Raw genomic sequence first — 22,807 nt, forward strand, 5'->3', positions numbered from 1 at the left:
AGAAGTGGATGCTCACAGCCAGCTATTGGATGGAACACAGGGTCCCCAATGGAGGAGCTACAGAAAGTACCCAAGAAGCTGAAGGGGGCTGCAACCCTGTAGGTGGAACAACAATATGAACTGACCAGTACCCCCTGAGCTCGTGTCTCTAGCTGCATATGTAGCAGAAGATGGCCTAATCAACCATCACTGGGAAGAGAGGCCCCTTGGTCTTGCAAACTTTATATGACCCAGCACAGGGAAGGCCTGGGCCAAGTAGTGGGAGTGGGTGGGTAGGGGAGCAGGGTCGGGGTGGGGGGTATAGGGAACTTTTCGGATAGCATTTGTAATGTAAATAAAGAAAATAATAATAATAAAAAAAGAAATGTAAATGAAGAAAATATCTAATAAAAAATTGAAAAAAAAAATCCATTTACATTCACGCTTTACTACTTCATCTCTAAATCCCTTCTGATCTGCTCCAGGAAGGTTCCCAGCTCCTCTGCTCCACTTTACCCTCAGCTCACATCCCTCGGAAGGTTGCACAGCACCTCTTGGCTAGCTACAATGCACTCCCACATTCACCCACTCAGCTACTCAGATGCATTCCAGAAAGCCTCACTCATTCACTCTCTCACTCACTGGCTCACTCACTCAGTAGCTCACTCACTTACTCACTAGCTCACTCACTCACTAGCTTACTCACTAGCTCACTCACTAGCTCACTAGCTCACTCACTAGCTCACTCGCTCACTCACTTAATTGCTCACTCACTCAATTGCTCACTCAATTGCTCACTCACTTGCTCACTCACTCACTTGCTCGCTCACTCACTAGATCACTCACTAGATCACTCACTAGCTCACTCACTAGCTCACTAGCTCACTTACTCACTAGCTTTACTCACTCACTAGCTCACTCACTCACTCGTTCACTCACTTCTTCAATCATTCACTCACTGGCTCACTCACTCACTAGCTCACTCACTCACTAGCTCACTCACTCACTAGCTCACTTACTCACTAGCCCACTTACTCACTAGCTTTACTCACTCACTAGCTCACTTACTAGCTCACTAGCTCTTTCACTCCCTCACTAGCTCCCTCACTCACTCAGTTACTCACTGTGTGTAGTGGTGTATTGCCTTCATGTACGTCTCTGAGTTCATCAGATCTTCTGAAAGTGGAGTTACAGACTGCTGTCAGCCTCCATGTGGGTGCTGGGCATTGAACCAGTGTCCTCCTGCCCAGCAGCCAACACTCACCTGCTTAGCCTTCCCCAGCACCTCAGAGACGGTACTCCTGGCATCCAAGAGCCTGTAGTTAGGCTGAGCTTGCAGTTTTTAAGGTTCAGAAAGCAATATTTTTTCTTTTGGTAATTTCATCAAAATGCCTCACTAAAATTTAGTATTATTATATTTCTTGAAATTATAATATTTTTACAACTTTCTCCTTGATAATTATGTCCATAAGCCATCTTATTAATCCTTCCTGTATTCTTCCATTGCTGTAACACAATACTTGGGGGACTGCATATCAGTCATAGAAGATAATCTTGGAATGCTTACCATTTGTTCTGTGCAGTGTAGGAGCCAAGACTAATGGCACTTAAAGAAATTCAGATTCCTTCATATACCTCTCCTCATCACTCTTCACCTGCAGAATGTATAGGCTAAACCTCTCCCAAATAACTCTTATCAACTTATAACACATGGAAGACTTAAAGGTCATTGTTCTTCATCTAAGAGCAAGGGGCAAGTCTCTCAACTTTATTATGTCATTAGATTGTAGTGTGCTGTGGCTTTAGATACTTCACGTCATTCAAAATGCATTTCATTTTTTCTGCCAAGGTAAAGCCATGATACTCTTAAACAAAACAAAGCAAAACAAACAAACAAAAAAAAACCTGTGGGAATGGGGGAAGGATTGTGGGAGGGGATGACTGGGAGGGGGTCAGCGAGCAGGATATAAAGTGAATAAGAAAACATAAAAATAAAAGTAAATTTTAAAAAAACTTTAAAATGAGTTTTGTGAAAGCATAATATTTCTCTCTAACTAGTTTGCCCAGTTTTATCAGTATGCACAGTGTTGCTTTTGCAAAAGATGACCATTGCTATCCTTATTTTAAAATAAGATCAACAAGTTTTAAAATACCTGATTTTAGTGACATACACTTGGTTCAAACCCGAGGACTTGCATGTACTAAGAAAGCAACACTGTACCACTGAGATACATTTTCAAGCCCCAGAAGTTGTTTTTAAATTATAAGGATGTTTCATAACCACAACCTGTACAACATGTACATTCTGAAACATGTTTTCGTCGTGTTTTCAGGTCGAACAGTTAACTAATCACTTGAAGGAGAAAACAGACAAGTGCAGTGAGCTGCTGCTATCCAAGGAGCAACTGCAGCGAGACATACAGGAAAGGAATGAAGAGATTGAGAAGCTGGAGTGCCGAGTGCGAGAGCTGGAGCAAGCCCTGCTGGCTAGTGCAGAGCGCTTCCCAAAGGTGCGAGGCCCGGGCACCTCGCTGCCCATCCTGCTCCGGCGACAGCTGCTTACTGACACACCGTTACGTTCCCTTGTCGACATTAGGACACACTCTATCTCCATTACTGTTGTTTGTTTTACTTTCAGATATTGTTTGCATCCCTTATTTCTGATACAGGAAGATTAGCTAGGCCAGAAGAGTTCATTACAGTTTTAACTGTCAGTTTTGGCCATGACCTTTCAGACTCTTGCCTAACTCCAGGTTAGATGCAGTGAAGCCCGTTCCCAGCGTTCTCCAGAAAACCAGCATGGATAGAAGACGAGCAGAGGGAGAGAGCTTGGAGGCGGGCAGATGGGAAAGGGTTTTATCTGTAACTTGTAACAGGTATTTGTAAGTACCTGTAACTTGTTGAATATTCTCAAATATAGAGTTTCCCATTTTAAATTGGAGCGAGAATTACTGCTAAATAAAAATACTACAGTGAATTATCAGAGTACAATGTCTGAGGTTTAAAAAATGTTCTTATGTACTTTTAGGTAGAGGACCAAAAAAGGTCTGGAGCTGTAGAAGCGGACCCAGAATTCTCCCTAGAAGTTCAGTTGCAGGCGGAGCGGGATGCTACAGACAGAAAACAGAAAGAGGTAAGGAGTTTCTTTTTCCATGACAAATGCAGTTTAAAATCAATTACCTAAAAGAGCCATTTGAACAGAAAGAAGCTGTCTGAAAACCACGTTTAGAGTGTTTCCCAGTTCGCTGGCTTGAAGATTGACCTTGTACTGAACAACGAGCTGGTGAAGGTCATTGCCATGCAGGAAGGACAAGTTCAGATGAAAAGGGAGCTGGTGTGGACTGGCGGGAGAGGAGGGTGGAGAGCTGGTAATGTGGGACTGCGGTAAGCTTGTACCTCTTGATGTCACAGTCACTGCCAGGCGTCTGCCACCTGCTGCTGCTGCTGCTTGATTATTCCCTCAGTGAAGCATATTATGAAAACAGTGGGTTAAAGTGACTGGGACTGAGTATATAGCTCATTACTGAGCACTTGCCTAGCTTGTGCAAGCACTGCACATACTAACACAACAACAATAGTAGTTACAGCTCTCCTTTATTCCTTACTTGAAAAGCATTCCATCCAGCTGGGAATGGGGGTTCACCCAGTTTCCCCTGAGGCTGAGGTTGGTGGGGGAATTGGAGCTAGTTCAGTCAGACTGGGCAACATAGCAAGTCCCTATTTTAAAAGCAAAAATTCATTATAATTACAAAAGTAAAGTCAACTTCTTACTTAATTTATAATATATTTAAACCTCTTTTTCCTTTAAATACATCTTAATGGATATGAAGTGTGTGTGTGTGTGTGTGTGTGTGTGTGTGTGTGTTTCTTGTTTTTATTTAGGGTGGGAAGCAGGAGGGGGAAATACAGGGTTAGAGAAAGGACTGAAAGCAGGTGACCTCCTAATTTTTCTTCTTAAACAGGGAGTACTGTCATTCTGACAGCGGGCTCACCTAAAGGGCACATTTTGTGTTTGTAACAGCACCCTGTGAAATTCTAAAGGAGAAAATGTTTGCTTGTTTTGACACATAATGCCCACCAAGCATTAGGTGAGGTGGGTGTGGCCACATTTCTAAGAAGGACAGGTAGAGGTGGGATGTGACTTTTAAAGTATTTAGGGGTACATGCCCTCATATACCCGAGTGAAGGAACAAAGATCAATCATTGGGATTGTTCTTCCGTACTTGTCCACCTTGTTTTATGTTTTCAAACATCAGCTGATAGCTATGTGGATATGTGCATGCGTGTTCATCCGTGTCCATCCAGCAGAGCACAGAAGAGGCATACCTCCCCTGGATCTGGAGTGCGTGTCCTTGTGAGTCACCTAACATGAGTACTAGGAACCCAACCAGGGTTCCCTGTAAGAGCTGAATGTACTCATAACCCCAGAGCCATCTCTCCAGAGCCCCGCCCCTTATTCTGCCTCTGTGCTTGTGAAACAGAGCCTGCCTCTGGTTCAGCACTCACCAGTTAGGCCAGACTGGCTGGCCAGTGAGTCCCAGAGAGCCACCCTTTTCTGCCTACCCAGAGCTAGGATTCCCAGTACGTTCTGCCACAACTATCTTTCTTACATGGACTCAAGTGGATCTCATCCTTGAACACCAAGTGCTTTATACTATGTATTGGGAAGGTTCTTGTTTATTTTGTTTTTGTTATTTTGTGAAAGCAAAGAGCTTGCCTTTTTATGTGTAACCATTCCTCTTTATTTCAAGAATTGATATGGAGACTGACTTACTCACGTTAACTAGAAAGGGAAGGGAAGTAGTTCAGTGGTAGATTAGTCTGACCCTGGTTTGGTTCCTGGCACCACAGAAAACTAAATGAAGACATCATTTCCCCTTTAAGCAGGTCTGAAAGCCTGCCCCTCCCACATACACACAGCTTAGTTGGTCAGTTTTATTTCTTTATTCCATATGTATGGTAATGTTTTTCTTCATCTATGTCTACTGCACCACATTGCCAACTTCCCAGGGAGGCCAGAAGAAGGAATTGGATTTCCTAAAACTCGAGTTACAGATGGTTCAGAGCCACTATGTGGGTGCTGGGAATAGAACCTGAGTCCTCTGGAAGAGCAGCCAGTGCTCTTACTGTGGGGACATCTCTAGATCAGGTTTTGTTTTGTTTTGTTTTTCCAGTGCTAGAGATCAAAGCAAGGTCACCTGAAATCTCTCCCACTGATAGTGTATTATCTTAGACTTTGTTTGTGTATGTATGTGTGATGTGCACGCATATACACATCTGTGAGTGCACATGTCAGTACTGGAGGCCAGAGGTTGATATCAGATATTGTTCATGATCACTCCCTGCTTTATTTACTGAGATAGGCTCTCTTAGTGAACTAGCCAACTTGCCTTGAGAGCCTGTGTCTACCTCCTGAATGCTGTCATGTCCACCTGGCTTTTGTGTGACTGGGGGGGTTTGAACTCCAGTCTTCATGCTTTCACAAGCAAGCATTTCCCCACCAAGCCATTTCCCTTAAGTTTGTTTTAGCCATGTGCTAGTAAAGACTGAGGAATACTTTAAATGATCTTTCCTTGGGGTCTTCATCTCACCTGTGTTTAAACTGAACCTTAAGAGAAGTTAACACTTAGCAGAGCCAGAATTTTTCAGATTTCACTGATTTTTACTACTGTTGTGATGTAGTACTGACAAACCTTAGGGATGGATTTGGTGTGTTATTGTGAAGCATAAAAACTGTAGTGTGACATCGGTACAATAGCCCAGTGCTTCTGCCATCTTATGTGCATTTGAGTCACCCAGGGACCTAATGAAGGCCTTCTGTGCAGCGCAAGCCTCTACACACCCATGTACTACATGCATCCACTGCACAGCCAAGTACTGCTAATTCTGCTGCTCCTCAGTTCACACCAAGTAGCAAGGCTTTAGATCGCAGAGCTAAGATTTTACCTATAAAATGACACATCAAAAGAATGGGCATGTCTGTAATGTAGGCTGTAATTTTGAAGTGAAATAACTATGTGTGTCTTTTATAATACCTTGTTCTAAAAGTAGTTGTAGAAGATAGGAGTAGTTGTGGAAGATATGAATAGGCGTACATACTAGTATATACCCTTAATAAATGTGATCATCAGTGTTCTCAGCAATAAACTGATAATTATGTGTGCAGAATCACTAAATATATTTAAGTACTGACAGAGTTAAATGCCAGTGTTACAGATGAGATAGATAGATAGATAGATAGATAGATAGATAGATAGATAGATAGATAGATACATACATACATACATACATACATAACATAGGTAGATAGGTAGATAGATAGACAGACAGACAGAGGTCTTTGACATTATTTACACGAAACAGGATAAATGGGGCTGGAGAGATGGCTTGGTGGTTAAGAGCACTGGCTGCTCTTCCAGAGGTCCTGAGTTCAATTTCTAGGAACTGCAGTGGTGGCTCACAACCATCTGTAATGTGATCTGATGTCCTCTTCTGGCATGGAGATGTACATGCAGTTAGAGCACTCATGCATAAAGTAAATAAATCTTAAAAGAAAGAAGAAAAGAGGCAGGATAAACAGTGGTTCAGAACGGAAGACTGCAGCAGTCATCCCTTCAAATTCAAAGATGGCTTTACCCTGACTGTGATCTGAGAACACATTGATCTCTTTGTGACTTTTCTTTCTTCTATATGTGGGAATGATTATAGAACAGTCTGGATGAGGGTGTGTGTGTGTGTGTGTGCATGCATATATGCGTGTGTGTGTGTGTTTGCATGTACATATAGTGAGGTTTCATATGTGAAGGCCATAGGTCCCCTCAGGTGTCATTCCTCAGGAACTATTAACCATGTACTTTGAGACCTGTGGTTCACTGGGACCTGTGGTTCACTGAGACCTGTGGTTCACTGGGACCCGTGGTTCACTGGGACCCGTGGTTCACTGGGACCCGTGGTTCACTGGGACCCGTGGTTCACTGGGACCCGTGGTTCACTGGGACCNCACTGGGACCCGTGGTTCACTGGGACCCGTGGTTCACTGGGACCCGTGGTTCACTGGGACCCGTGGTTCACTGGGACCCGTGGTTCACTGGGACCTGTGGTTCATTGGGACCTGTGGTTCAACAGGTAGACTAGACTGGTCTCACCAAACCCCAGGGATTATCCCATCTCCAGCTTCCCAGTGCTGTGATTCCAAGCTCACACCACCATACTTAGCTTTTTACCCAGAGAGATCAAACTCAAGCCCTCATATTGGTCATCTGAGCTGTCATCCCAGCCTCAATTCTGGCTATTACTGCTAGGACTATACTATTTTTATTAGACTTGTTAGGCTGGCCTCAAAGCTCTCCTTGTCAGTACTAGGACTCTAATTCTAATGCCATGCATAAATAACCTATCACCCCATAGTCTGTAAGGCAGTAAACAACCCAGCTGCCACCCAGTGCTGTTCCTGCATCTCAAGGTGTTTGTATTGTAGCAGTTTTGATCACTTAAACGGGCATTCGCAAATCCATTCATTAATCATCTATTAAATAGTTATGAAGTAGTTGATTAAATGGTTATTACTATCCTCAGTCAACACAATACATATAATAAAAATAAATCTTTTCTGTAGTTTGAAGCCAGGTGTGGTAACATATATCTTTATTTCTAAAACTGAAGGAGTCAGAGGCTGCCTAGCCTCAAACAAACCGAGTTCCAGGACAGCCAGGGCTACATAGAGAGACCTTATTTTTAAAATCACAAAACAGAACCAGGAAACAGAAAAATTCAGATTGAGCATGTTTAGGAATTAAGCAGGTAAACATAACTTAGTAAAGCATTTTCCTTTATATTTAAGCATATGTAAATGGTAATACATCCTTTGTAAAATAAATAGAACTCTTTTCTATTTGACAGTAACATGTGTATGAACTGGGTTTTATTTTTTGTTTTGTTCCCCCTCGGATAACTTTGGTTTTAAAGATCACCAACCTAGAAGAACAATTAGAACAGTTTCGGGAAGAACTGGAGAATAAGAATGACGAAGTCCAGGAGCTTCTCATGCAGCTAGAAATTCAGAAAAAAGAGTCCGCCACCCGCCTACAAGAGCTCCAGCAAGAAAACAGATTATTTAAGGTAATTGGCTTAGAAGAATAATTCTCATTTTGATACTTTGTATTTTTGTAAGTTATTTGTATAAATGCATTATTCTAGCTAGCCCACAGAAAAGATGCCAAACCCTGGTATTTTATTTACAAGCTGCAACCCTAGATTGAGCAGGTTCTCTGCTGTTTTCACATCTCAGCCTTGTGACTCGCTGAGTCTTGCCAGGGCTGTCTGCGTTTCATCAGTCTGTCCCCTGAGTGCTCTTCTGTGTCCATGTGCTCCTGCTCCATCCCATGTAATAGTGACCTTCTGCTCTTTGTCTTCTCCCTCTTTCTCCTCATGATTCTTCTTGAGATCCCCTACTTCATTCTCAGGCCTGCCTTCCTAATCTTTCTGCCCCAACCACTTAATGGCCAATTAGGAATTAAATTGGGGAGCAAAGTTTACACAACAAAGGCCAGTGTACGAGAGAATCCATTCATCTGGACAGCAGCCAGAACTTAGGGATCAGATGCTAGCATTTGTACACATAGCACAGACCAACCCCTAACATTTGCTGTTCAACCTAGACACTTGAATTCATCATAAATGGCATTATTTGAGATCATTTATCAAAATATTTTAAGTATTGAAATACAGTGTTGTAATTTATTATGTGTATGCCATTTCTTTTATAAGACTTAATTCAAGGAACATTTTGAAGCAACATGTAATAGTCATACAATTATAATTATTTTTGTCCCTAGGATGAAATAGAAAAACTTGGGTTTGCCATGAAGGAATCTGATTCTGTATCTACTCGGGATCAGCCCATGCTGTTTGGCAAATTTGCACAGCTAATACAAGAAAAGGAGATTGAAATTGACCGGTTAAATGAGCAGTTTATAAAACTACAGCAGCAACTTAAACTCACAACGGATAACAAGGTGTGCCTATTAAATCTGTCAAAATTAATATGAGTTATAGTTTTTCAATTTTTATTACACTTATCTATGTTGGAGAGCGGAGTGAGTTTGCACTCAGTCTGCAGCCTGTTTTGGAGGTCAGTGAACAGCTTGTGGGAATAATTTCTCCTTGTACTACTGTGAGCCCCAGAAATGAAACTCAGCTAGTCAGCTTTGACAGGCAACATCCTGACCGATCTCAGAGGCTGTAACTAAAATTGAAAACACAAAATAGTGATACTTTTCACTTTCCTGTTGAATTTCCCCAGGGATAGGGTGCATGCAACTCTCTGTGCAAACTTATGTATCAATGCCTGTGCACACAGTGGCCAGAACTGGGCATCAGGTAACATATGTATCAATGCCTGTGCACACAGTGGCCAGAACAGGGCATCAGGTAACATATGTATCAATGCCTGTGCACACAGTGGCCAGAACAGGGCATCAGGTATATTCTGCTGCTGCTCTCTACCTCATTGCTTTGACTCAGGGTTTCTCCATTTAGTCTGGTTGACCAAAGAGCACTCAGAATCTGCCTGTCTCCAGTTCTCAGTGCTGGCTTACAGGCTCACATAACCCTGCCCAATTTTTTATATGTATGCTGAGGACTTGAACTCAGTTTCTCAAGCGTATGGAATAAGGATACCTAGTCACTGAGCCTTCTCACTTCCCCTTTCCCATCAAATTAAAAAAAAAATATCATGGCCAGTGAGATGGCTCAGCTGGAGAAGGTGCTTGCTGACTAAGTGTGTCCAAGTTTACGCTGTTCAGTGTGTTCAGTAGGCTTTACCTTTGAGAGTACTCTGTGTGTGTCCTATTTTAGCACTTCATTCTGTTCAAGGGGATGTACTGATACTATTTTCCTAATGGGAAAAGAACTGCTCACGTTGGAGCTCAAGTTTAACAAAATCCCAGAATGAAGTTCTAAATAAGGAGATATCTTAGTCTATATTGAAAAGAACATTCCTATGTCAGAGACAGTATGTTAGTTTGGGACATACTTATCTCTATAAGGTCATTTCTTAAAATGGAATTTCCAAAATATAAATGTACATTTATTTTGTATGCATCTCTTTTTCATTAAATAATAGGTCATTGAAGAACAAAAGGAACAGATACGAGATCTTGAAACCCAGATTGAATGTTTGATGAGTGAGCAAGAACATGTGAAGAAACAGAGAGAGGAAGAAGTAGAGCAGCTCACTGGCGTGATCGAGAAACTGCAGCAGGAGTTGGTCAGCATTGAACAGCAGAGAGAGGGTGCCAGGACCCTCCTAGAAGATGAGGAGAGTTTTAAACATCAGCTGGACACGGTGACTGCTGAAAAGCTGCTTTTAGAAAATCAAGTAGAAACCACCAACCAGGTAATGATGCACATGAACAATGTACTTAAAGAAATCAATTTCAAAATGGATCAGGTAACACAATCACTGTGCAACTTGAATAAAGAATGTGTCAGCAATGAAGAACTTCCAAGTGTACCTAAGGAAAGTGTCCACATGACTGTGCATGAGCTGGGCAGTGACAATCTGCAACCAGAAGGTGCCCATGCCCAGGATGTGACCAAGCCTCTAGAAAATCAGACCTCCCTTATGTGTCTTCAGGAAAGTACTAAAGCTTCTAGAACATTAGAAATAAAGTCACTGGAGAGCTCTGTTAGTACCAAGGACTTTGAGCTTACCCAGTGTCATGAACAAACAGAAACCGTTCGAGAGCAAGCCCAGTCTGCAATAGACATGCTTCAGGAGAAGCTCACAGACCTGCAGAGAATCCTTGAGAAGTTCGCTGCTGCATTGGTCAGTCGGGTGCAAATGGAGGCAGCGCGGGAGAGTGTGCAGTTACACCAAGAAAAGCAGACGACGGTCTCATCAGCACCCAGAAGGACAGATACACAGAATGCAAACGGTCTGACAGAAGCCAGCACAGAGTCAGACGTCCCCACAGTGACTGTGAGGCTAGCAGAGGTGGAGAGCTGTGAAGATGAAGTACACAGTGGTACAATGTCAGAAAAACATGTGGAAATTGTGGGGGGAAATGCTTCAGAGACAGGAAAGAGAGTTATGGAGCTACAGAAGCTATTAGAGGAGGCGAAGCAAAGGCTGGAAGAGGAAGGAGAACAACGCTCTAGGGATGGGGAGGTTAGTTTTCATTTGATTTTTTTTTTTCCCCACTCAAATGCTCTAGGTAATTCTTTTCTTTGTTCAGTGATAGTGTACTAATAAATCTGGAGTTTGCTTTATATCAAACAACTCATAGATAATGAGATTTCATGAAAATATACTGTTCCTACTTTCTTTGAATTGTGAATTGTAGTTCATGGATTGTTCAGCACTGAGAGACTCAGAGACCTCTTCTGTGTACACAGGGTTATATACAGACAGAACTCCCCAGTCAAGTACAGTGCTGCCTTGAATGCTTATGGCTAAGGCTCCTGCAATGGTCTAATTGGTTGATGGTCTATAGTTTCCTGAAGCACAGCTGCTCATAATTGGCCCCATGAGACTTTGCTCTTAGGCTTAGCTATAGTAGGCTTTTAATTTGCTTATATACTATATTAAATGCAGTTTCCTTAAACTAGGAAAAAAGCTATAGATACAGATTAAAATTAACACTAATTTTTATCACCAGAGTAACAAGTACAAACTATATTCTGTAGTCTTCAAATATGATATCTGTTCCACTAGTAAAGCCATTTATTGAAACAAGAAATATAAGAAATATTAAATTTAACCTCTGTTCTCCAGGACTTGTGTGGGCTTTTCTCCCATAATTTCTTCCTAATACATATGCTCTGACATCATGCCTTTTAAGAAGTAAAAAATCTTCACATTAATGATATACTGAATTAATGTGGAAGAAGTCATTAGCTCTTACAAATTGTATACCTGTTGAGATTTCATTGTTCATGAGAAAAAACTTCTGTTAGAGATCTGAATGTCTTCTTAGGTAACATTCTGAAACCATGGTGATTCCTTACTGTACAGAAGACTTTAAGTACAAAGACTTTTAGTTTATATTGCAAAGAATAATAAGACTTGCTGCCTATGACATGTAAGGAATGTCTCGGGCATATCTGATACAAACTGGAAAGGTTTTGGATGGCATCCGTGTGTGTGTGTGTGTGTGTGTGTGTGTGTGTGTGTGTGTGTGCGCGCGCGCATGTGTACATGTATATTAATGACATCATTTACCTTCATTATCAGAAAATTGCTCTGATTATCTTCGTATAAAGTGATGGTTTTGAAAAAATGTCCTTGCTGATTTTAACAAGAAGTGGCCATTTTGTCCTTGATTATAGGCAGCCGTTTTTTTTTTTTTTTTTTTTTTAATTAGATATTTTCTTTATTTACTTTTCAAATGTTATCCCCTTTCCTAGTTTCCCCTTCGAAAGCCCCCATCCCTTCCCCCCTCCCCCTGCTCCCCAACCCACCCACTTCCTCTTCCTGGCCCTGGCATTCCCCTATACTGGGGCATAGAACCTTCACATAACCAAGGGCCTCTTCTCCCATTGATGACCAACTAGGCCATCCTCTGCTACATATGCAGCTGGAGCCATGAATCCCACCATGTGTTTTCTTTAGTTGGTGGTTTAGTCCCAGGGAGCTTTGTGGGTACTGGTTAGTTCATATTATTGTTCCTTCTATGGGGCTACAAACCCCTTCAGCTCCTTGGGTCCTTTCTCTAGCTCCTTCATTGGGGACCCTGTGCTCTGTGAGTATCCATNTCTGTATTTGTCAGGCACTGGCAGAGTCTCTCAGAAGACAGCTATATCAGGTTCCTGTCAGCAAGCTCTTGTTGGCATCCACAGTAGTGTCTTGTTTTGGTGGTTGTTTATGGGATGGATCCCCAGGTGGGGCAGTTTCTGAATGTTCATTCCTTCAGACTCTGCTTCACAGTTTGTCTCTGTAACTCCTTCCATGGCTATTTTTGTTCCCCCTTCTAAGAAGGAAGGAAGTATTCACACTTTGATCTTCCTTGTTCTTGAGTTTCATGTGTTTTATGAATTATATCTTGGGTATTCTGAGCTTGTGAGCTAATATCCATTTATCAGTGAGTGCATATCATGTGTGGTTTTTTGTGATTGGGTTACCTCACTCAGGATGATATCCTCCAGATCTACTCATTTGTCTAAGAATTTCATAAATTCATTGTTTTTAATANCTGAGTAGTACTCCATTGTTTAAATGTATTACATTTTCTGTATCCAGTCATCTGTTGAGGGACATCTGGGTTCTTTCCAGCTTATAAATATGGCCGATATAAACATAATGGAACATGTGTCCTTATTACAAGTTGGAGCATCTTCTGGGTATATGCTGGGTCCTCAGGTAGTACTATGTCCAGTTTTCTGAGGAACCACCAAACTGATTTCCAGAGTGGTTGTACCAGCTTGCAATCCTACCAACAATGGAGGAGTGTTCCTCTTTCTCCACATCTTTTCCAGTATCTGTTGTCACCTGAGTTTGATCTTAGCCATTCTGACTGGTGTGAGGTGGAATGTCAGGGTTGTTTTGATTTGCATTGCCCTGATGATTAACGACGTTGAACATTTTTTTAGGTGCTTCTCAACCATTTGGTACTCCTCAGTTGAGAATTCTTTGTTTAGCTCTGTACCCCATTTTTAATAGGGTTCTTTGGTTTTCTGGAGTCTAACTTGTTGAGTTCTCTGTATCTGTTGGACATTAGCCTAGGCAGCCATTCTTCGTAAAGCCCCATGGCAGCGTGGGTGTGCTTTCTCAACGACAGTGTTCTTCTCAACTTCCACTCAGACAGCTGCAGTGCGAACTCACGCCAGTGGAGATCGAGGACTTTTGGGTGGACCTGAAGCTCCTGAAGCTGAGTCAGTAGCCACTTCAGAACTTGACAGATATAAAGAAAGGACAGAAAAACTTGAAGAAGATCTTTTGGTAAGATGAGCAACATAGCTCCTAGTTCATTTTTATCTCTCTTCATTTCCTCTCAGGGCATTTCCTAGATCTATATCTTAAACTTTAGTAATAGGGAAAGCCTTTTTTAGATTTAAAGAGAAATTCCATTGAAACATTTCTCTTTTTTTGTTGTTTTGTTTTGTTTTGTTTTGTTTTGTTTTTTGAGACAGGGTTTCTCTGTGTAGCCCTGGCTGTCCTGGAACTCACTCTGTAGACCAGGCTGGCCTCGAACTCAGAAATCCCCCTGCCTCTGCCTCCCGAGTGCTGGGATTAAAGGCGTGCGCCACCATGCCCGGCACCCATTGATACATTTCTTTACCAGCAACTTCTTGTTTAGTTTTTCTGGGAATGACGGTTGGGAAGATGCTTCTTGTCGGTACTAGGTGAAGGAGGAGAAAGGCTCCTGTTATACAAAACCAAAGATTCCCATGAAAACAAGAACTGACAACATAGTCTCACCTCTGTGTAATCTGACCAAGCGTGTACAAAAGTGTGCAGAAACTGTGGGGCATTGAGAGTGATTTTCCTTCTCTGGTGCAAATTAGCATGGACGCATGAACCATGCTCCCCATATTTCCACCCCCAGCCCTGCTTCTAATGTACTCAAAACTTCTCTCTCTGCTGTTCTGCTCACTGTGTTGTAGGTAAAAGAAAACTACATAGCATCACTTCAGAAGGACTTAGGCCACGTTAAAGATCAACTCTCAGAAGCCCAGGAGAAATTATCGTTCTTCTTAGAAAAAGGAAATGGGACTGGAGAGCAGGAAAGCAGAAAGACTCCCATGCCAGAGCCACCTTCTGTTGAAGTAGGTGGCTGCTCTGGGCCCGCAGAGAGAACAGACAAGGTCAGCAGCAGCAATCAGACCCCGCAGATGCTTGTTAGAAATGCAGGGATTCAGACTGACATACAGATCGAGAGCTCCCAAGAAGAAGTCAGAGACACCATCAATCAATTTACTAAAAAAATGGAACACATACAAGAGCTGCATGCTGCTGAGATTTTGGATATCGAATCCAGACATATTTTAGAAACTGAGTCTTTGAAGAAAGAACATTATGTTGCGATCCAGTTACTGACTAAGGAATGCGAGACCCTGAAGGAGATGACCCAGTGTCTGAGATGCAAAGAGGTATCTGGTCTTCATACAATCTGTTGTCTACATCCTGCCATTTGCTTCCAACAGTATAAGCTTTTAAGATAAACATTTCAAAAGGATCTAAGAAATAATACCTATTTTTATAATATAATCATAATTTGGCATCTTCTTGTTGTGGAGTTAGATAAGGAAATTCCCATATGGTTTCAGAGCCTATTGTGACTTTGTAACTCACGAGTGTTCCTTTCTATGGCAACATCTATGAGGAGGAAAATTAGACTTGTTATATGTGTATTATTTCAGTATCACAATAAATTGATGTCTTTATTTCTCCCTTAATCAGAAACTAGTTATTCATTGGATCCAATATTTTACTAAATAAATTTTAAAGTCAGGTATATTCTGATTTTGTCTTCTTTAATTAGGGATCCTCCATTCCTGAATTGGCAGATTCTGTTGCTTATCAAAGTAGAGAAGTCTATTCCAGTGGTAAGTTGAATAAAATTCTAGAATGTCTAAACAAATGGAATAGTGCTATAAAGTATTATTTTGTCTACACATATGTAATTACAGATGGTTATTTTCTTAATTGTAGATTCTGAATCAGACTGGGGTCAAAGCCAGGGATTTGATACAGCAATAGAAGGCCGAGAAGAAGGGGAAATTTCAGCAGATTTATTTCCAAAGAAAATAAAGGTACTGGAGACAAAACCCCTTAGTTAACTCTGGCTGTGTCATCTGCACTGAGTTAGCTGCACTGACAGGGTAGTTCATTTGAAGTTCCGTAGAAAGGTCCTCTGTGAAGAGAGAACTGCACAGTTCAAAGGATCCCTGGGAGCCTGCGTCTAAGCTGCACAGATATTATGGTAGTGTGTGATAAAAATGGCTTTTCTGGATGCCTCTTGTAGCTTGCCTTTCAGCAGATTTTTGTCTAAGTCAGCTGGATGCTTTGAGATCATTTAGAAATGTGGACTGTGTACTCAGCCTGTTTAAATTGAACTTACTGTTAAGAAAAACAATATGATCACCATTACTATACCTTAGATCCCCCATGTAATCAAATTTTACCATCTAAGCTGAATGTGTAGTTTTACTCTTAAACTGTGTTCCCTATTTCTCCTTTGTAACTCCACTATGACCCTGACTCAAGCCGTGTGTATGTGTAAGGTGTGATGATGAAATCTATAGTCCCTGTAGTGTGTATGTGTAAGGTGTAGTGATGAAATCTAGTCTCTGCTGTGTGTATGTGTAATTATAGCAATGAAATCTACAGTCTCTGCTGTATGTGTGTGTGTGTGTGTGTGTGTGTGTGTGTGTGTGTGTGTAAGGTGCAGTGATGAAATCTACAGTCTCTGCTGGAAGCAAGGATGTTAAAAGCAATGAATGACCCACAAAGAATAACCCGTGAGCTGAGGTCAGTGCATCTGTTCGGGAACCATGAAGGTAGAAAGTCAGCTTCTTCCCTGGTGAAAAGTTTAAGACAAAGTTCCTTGTTTATACACCACACTTGATGTGTTGTTCAGCAATAGAAAGGGTAGTCCTTTGTTAGGGAACTGGGCTCAGTCTTAGTTAAATGACACCAAGAGTCATTCTCTCTCATGCAGCAGTGTCCCACAGTATATATGTGTAAAATTGTAGTTCATTTCCCATTTTTTGCTTGACAGGGTTATGAAAACAGACTCAAGGTGCAAGGTATTTCCCACATTATGTCTGTACATCAAGTCAGTGACTGATCACTAAGCCTAGAACTATGTTAGTCAAATGGAAGAGAATACTTAGACGTGACATTGACATTGACATTGACAGCCTTAGGATTGACTCACCGCTCCACAGGAGGCAGACATGGGGAGATGTTGGAATCCAGTTCTTTGTGTACAGTGGCCTTTCTAAGACAGTTGGGGTTGATGAAGCTACTTGTTTAATTTTGTCTGTCTTATTTTTGAGTCTTTGAAGTCATCCTTTTGCCTTCAATACTTTCTTTCCTAGGGGTTAGTGAAGGCTGTCCACAGTGAGGGCATGCAGGTGCTCTCTCTCTCCAGTCCCCTCTGCGATGACGGAGAGGACCGTTCTGTTCAGCAGCTTTCGGAATCTTGGCTGAAAGAGAGACAAGCTTACCTCAGTACCATCTCATCTCTTAAAGATTTAATTTCTAAGATGCAAGTACGAAGAGAAACTGAGGTATTCAAATATTCATCTTCTAAATAGCTGTACATTTGTTTAATGACAGTAATTCATCTTAAAGAGTAAATTATCTTTTTACATATGCTTCATGTGAATTAGTTTTTAATCTTTTCACATGTGAAAAATATATATTTTCTTGAACTTTTGAAGAATATATTATTGTTAGTAGTCTAGGATTTCTGGAACATATGTAAAGCATGCTTATTGGAAGACTGACTTTCCCGTTTGCACTTCACAGGTCTATGACAGTTGTCACCTCTCAGACTGGCGCGGTGAACTTCTGCTTGCCTGCCAGCGTGTTTTCATAAAGGAACGTAGTGTTTTACTAGCTACATTCCAAACTGAGGTGACATCTCTCAGCACTAGAGATGCGGATGGATTGTTAAACTCTCTGGAACAGAAAATACAAGAGCAGGTATCAAAACAAAATTATTTTAAAGAATCTTTTTGGAACAGTAAGAAAAAGTGGATTATTGATCTTCTTTGGAGTCTTGATTTAAATAAGAAGCTTAGCATTTCACAGAAACCACTAAGAATTTATAGAAGAAAACTATTACTTCACATGTTTTACCTTACATTACCAAGTGAGAAACACTGAAAATTTAATGAACTAATAGCCAAACGTAGGAAGTTAAAAAGTGAGGAACAGGACAGACCTAGAGAAACTAGAAAGATAAAGTTGCTGTGCGCTGTTGGCGCCAGGTCACATCCTCTGGTGCCACTGACCGACTCAGTCGAAACACACACCCGTGGGGGAAGCAGGGTCTTTTGGTATGCAGGAAGGCACTGGTCGCGGTGCGAAATGACAGACAGACACACACAGTAAAGCTATATGCGCCTGAATGTGTTTTACTATTTAAAGGCAGGCAGTTATATACAGAAAAACTGGCAATTAACTAAATTTTCTGGCACAGGAAAATACAAAATCAATCAGACAAAGACTTCGAAGAACAGGTACAGAACATCACATCTCTTAGTCAGAACATCCGTAATTACATCCGTAATTAAAGATAAACTTTCAAAGGTTCAAAAGTTCACAGGAACATTTAGTTAGGGTCCCTGGGTCTAAGCTCCATTGATGACTATCCATCTGTGATCCTTATCACCTAACTTCCTTCTACTGAGAGTCTTCAGGCACACTTTAAAACTGGTAACTGATGCTTTTTATACCAGAGTGTCAAAACCCTCTTTACCCACACATTTACAGCCATAAGAATATATATATTGTTGGGAGGTTATTATTCCAATGTATTTAAATAATAAATGTATAATTAATCAAAAGCAAAGCAGGGGATCTTCTGAAAGGCAATCATGGCCAGTGCTGTAGTTCAAAGGATGAACTCCTAGTGAACCTTCACACCTGGATGCTCGCACCTCTAAGCTTATCAAGGACATCTCGTAGGTAAAGGAACAGGTCAGAGAAGAGTCACACAGGCAAAGTTTGCCATGAGAATATTCAGCTCAGATCTCTCCAGCCAAGGAGTCTCACAGCGAGTTCCTTCTTAGACAGCCTTGTCATACAAGACCTTTTCCCTGTGAATATTACAGAGCTTCCGCCGGGATTACAGCTTGGCTATGCGAAATCACGGTGTCTAAGTGCATCTCCTGTGATACTCTGGTCACATTTTCATTGGCTAGTTGGGTGTGATCTTGTTTTCTGTGTGGTTGTATTCATCAGACTTGCCATTGCTGAACAGAGTATTTGCTGTGGTCAGTTTACCCACAGAAGGGTTTGCATACAGAACAGCTTACATATACCCCGATTCAGAGCTTTCAGTTTGTAGTCTTTGCCTTCATCAACTCTGGGCTATGTCATGGTACCAGGAGAAAGTGGCGGAGGCAGAGAAAGAATAAGGGGCTAGGGGCCAAGTATAACCTACAAAGATGTGTCCAAGGGGCCTGCTTCCTCTAGTGAAGCCCTGCACTCCTAAATTAGATTTCCAGAACCTTCTCAGGTAGGATCTGCTCCACTAGGATACAAAGTGCTCATCACGTGAGCTTGTGAGGATTATTTCACATTCGAACCACAGCAGCAGGTTTATTTAAAGTTGCCTGGTTATATCTTACTGTTTCATTACTGTCGAACATGGCCTAGAACAGTGTAAATTAAGCTTAGGTATTAACCCATGTGCGTGCATACACCACACACCCATAAAAATTGAAAAATAAAATATTGTAAGTGTCTGTCATTCCATTTTAGAAATACAGAATTACTGATTTTTCTTTGTTAAAAAAGTATCAAATTAATTCAAGACAGTAGTATATACCTTTAATCCTAGCACTTGGGAGGGAGAGACAGGCAGATCTCTGAATTTGAGGCCAGCCTGGTCTACAGGGCAAGTTCCAGGACATAGGGAAACCCTGTCTTAAAAATCCAAAAGGAAGAAAGAAATATTATTTAATAGAGCATCTGTCAGTATTGCTCACAGCTGTGACCCCCACTTCTCAGGAGGTTGACTGGAGGAGCACAAGTGTGTAGTAGAACTTTATCTCTTAACCTAAGGGGTTTTAAGGCTGGGATGTAGCTAAATGATAGACTTCTTGCCTAGCATGTGCAAAGTCTGCTTCCATGTTTGGGGGGGAACCAGGGAGAAATAGAAAGCTTGAGAAGTCCTCTACAGTAAACCAGTAATTAAAAATGCATTAATATTAGTGCATAGCATTGGTGTGCTCAGGCCTTGGCTTTTGAATACAATTCCCCCTTTAAAGGAGCTGTGGGTCCTTGGAGACTCAGGGTTCTGAGGCTGGAGCATGGGCAGTAGGAAGAAAAGCATGGGCTCTCCTGGACTTTCTCTTCGATGACTAGTAAAAAAGCTGATCACAGAATAAAGAGTATGGAAAAAACGCAGCAAAGCCAACCTGAAGCTTTTGCACTGGCCAGAATTTTAGAAAATATAAATATCAAACTAGCTGAATGAGATAGCACATGCCTTTAATTCCAGCACTCGGGAGGCCTAGGCTGGCAGATCTCTGAATTCCAGGCTAGGTGTTGTGTGACAATACTATTCCTGGGGAGACATGCAACACTCCCAGCTCCCCCCGAAAGCCTAAACTAAATGATAGTAAAAGATTATGAAGCAGAGTGAAAAGGTTTTATGAGGTCGTTTTCATGAACAGATAAATTAAAATATCATAGTAGAGTGCCTCATAATAAGTGTACTCCAAGGGCTGTGTCATTAAGGAATCATCTTTTATTAAACATGATTTATTTTATCAAGTAATAATCAGTGGTGGATGCTAAAGTTCATATGGAAAGATGTTAAATGATTTTTACCTAGTTATGAACTAATGCTGTAGAAGATACTTTCTTTTTTTTTCACAACTAGTTATTTGATATTTATTTTCTTGAAAACCAATTAATTGGTTGCCAATGATAAAATTTTTGCTTTTGAACAAAAATGAGAAAACCTCTGATCTACCACTTTGAACTTGAGATTCTCCAGTATTTTTTAAGACTTTTCTGAGGAGTTAGTGCTGCTATTAAGGTAATATTTTTAATATTAATTTTAATATTAATATTTTTAGATATTGCCTCATATTTTATTATGTTAACATGTCTGGGTAATTTAGGAATACCACTAAGCCATCTCTCCAGCCCTTGTTTGTTTTTTTAATTACAGTAAATACCAAATAAACAATTTTCTATAATATTAAAAATTTTTTTCATTTTTTTCCCATTTTTTATTAGATATTTTCTTTATTTACATTTCAAAAGCTATCCCAAAAGTTCCCTATACCTTCCCCCCCCCCCCCCCCCCCACTCCCACTTCTTGGCCCTGGCCTTCCCCTGTGCTGGGTCATATAAAGTTTGCAAGACCAAGAGGCCTCTCTCCCCAATGTTGGCCAACTAGGCCATCTTCTGCTACATATGCAGCTAGAGACACGAGCTCAGGGGGTACTGGTTAGTTCATATTGTTGTTCCACCTGTAGGGTTGCAGCCCCCTTCAGCTCCTTGGGTACCTTCTCTAGCTCCTCCACTGGGAGCCCTGTGTTCCATCCAATAGCTGACTATGAGCATCCACTTCTGTGTGTGCCAGGCACTGGCATAGCCTCACAAGAGGCTGCTATGTTTGGTGGCTGATGATGGGATGGATCCCCGGGTGGGGTAGTCTCTGGATAGTCCATCCTTTCATCTTATTTAGAGTTATGTGTGCTGGCAAGGCACAATTTGACTTTTGTTTTTGTTTTTGTTTTTGTTTTTTTGAGACAGGGTTTCTCTGTATAGCCCTGGCTGTCCTGGAACTCACTTTGTAGACCAGGCTGGCCTCTAACTCAGAAATCCCCCTGCCTCTGCCTCCCAAGTGTTGGGATTAAAGGCGTATCATTTATTTGGATATGTCTGCATGAATAAATAAATAAGTGTGGATACACATGGAGGTCTGTTATTTTTAACCTGATGTTCACTTGCAGAAGTTGCCTGCAATGAAGATACTTTCATTGATAGTATAACTCACAGTGGAGAATCCTTGCAGACAGCTCAAGCAGTCAGGCAGTGTAGCAGTGACGTCAGCAAAGTGCAGACCTGAAGGACACATCACTTTTTTGTGCTACCATTAAATGTATGACAAGAATCCACTCTCGGGAAGAGGTGGATCAGACCATCATGCATCTACTAGAGGAGGTGACAGAAGCAGAGACAGTGACAGGAGAGGCAGAGATGCAACAGTGCCACAGTGCAGGAAGAGTGCCACAGGAAAGCATTTGCAGCCTAGCTGTCAGTCACACCACAAATGTGACAGAAATGAAAACCTCAGTCTTGTTAATAACCTATACCTGGGCTGGAGAGACGGCTCAGCAGTTAAGAGCCCTGTTGCTCTTGCAAAGGACACTGGTTTGATTTCCCGCACCTATGGTGGTTCACCAGCCATCCATAACTCCAGTTCCAGGGGATCCAGTGCAGTGCCCTCTTCCAAACACACCTGGATGTGCATACATGCAGGCAAAGCAGTGACATAAAAGAAAAGCTATACATGAGTATTCATAAGTTTTATGTTTAATTGCTTCCAAACTAGAAACCATGTTCTCCAGTGGGAAATGACCCAACTGTGGTATAGTGGTACAATGAGTTACAACTCAGTAGAGGCTAGAGAGGTAGTTCAGGAGTTAAGAGTTAAGGGTCCTGGCTGTTCTTCCAGAGGACCTGGTTTCAATTCCCAGTGTGGCAACTCACATGTTTGTGACTCCAGTTTGGAATATCCAGTGCTCTCTCTGGCTCTCCAAGATTGTACTTGCTGTGGGCACATAAGCTCAGACAACCACACACATACACATAAAAGTAATTTTAAAGTAATAAAGGAAGATAGATAGATGATAGATAGATAGAATTATAAAAGTACTCAGTAGCTAAAAAGGAACAAGCTGTTGATGTCCTCTATTCTGTCTGCTATAGAAACTCTTTTTAAAAAAACATTATTTTATTAGATATTTTCTTCATTTACATTTCAAATGCTATCCCGAATGACCCCTATACCCTCCCCCCCACCCTGCTCCCCTGCCCACTCACTCCCACTTCTTGGCCCTGGCGTTCCCCTGTATGGGGCATATAAAGTTTTCAAGACCAAGGGGCCTTTCTTTCCAACGATGACTGACT

The 22,807-nt window shown here is 41.4% G+C and overlaps 1 protein-coding gene across 5 annotated transcripts in view; it reads left to right on the top strand.

The window, feature by feature from the left end:
* Akap9 (A-kinase anchoring protein 9) overlaps window positions 1-22,807 on the top strand; it is a 146,899-nt gene that overhangs the window by 101,040 nt on the left and 23,052 nt on the right. For all 5 annotated transcript variants that reach the window (XM_029535100.1, XM_029535101.1, XM_029535104.1 and 2 more), the window contains 11 exons: window positions 2,313-2,489; window positions 3,008-3,112; window positions 7,945-8,097; window positions 8,814-8,993; window positions 10,103-11,149; window positions 13,781-13,918; window positions 14,584-15,069; window positions 15,462-15,525; window positions 15,632-15,732; window positions 17,023-17,214; window positions 17,456-17,632. In XM_029535100.1, the coding sequence (XP_029390960.1) occupies window positions 2,313-2,489; window positions 3,008-3,112; window positions 7,945-8,097; window positions 8,814-8,993; window positions 10,103-11,149; window positions 13,781-13,918; window positions 14,584-15,069; window positions 15,462-15,525; window positions 15,632-15,732; window positions 17,023-17,214; window positions 17,456-17,632 (2,820 nt within the window). The remainder of the gene's footprint in view (window positions 1-2,312; window positions 2,490-3,007; window positions 3,113-7,944; window positions 8,098-8,813; window positions 8,994-10,102; window positions 11,150-13,780; window positions 13,919-14,583; window positions 15,070-15,461; window positions 15,526-15,631; window positions 15,733-17,022; window positions 17,215-17,455; window positions 17,633-22,807) is intronic.

This window comes from Mus pahari, chromosome 2, assembly GCF_900095145.1.
Source record: "Mus pahari chromosome 2, PAHARI_EIJ_v1.1, whole genome shotgun sequence".
NCBI lineage: Eukaryota > Metazoa > Chordata > Mammalia > Rodentia > Muridae > Mus > Mus pahari.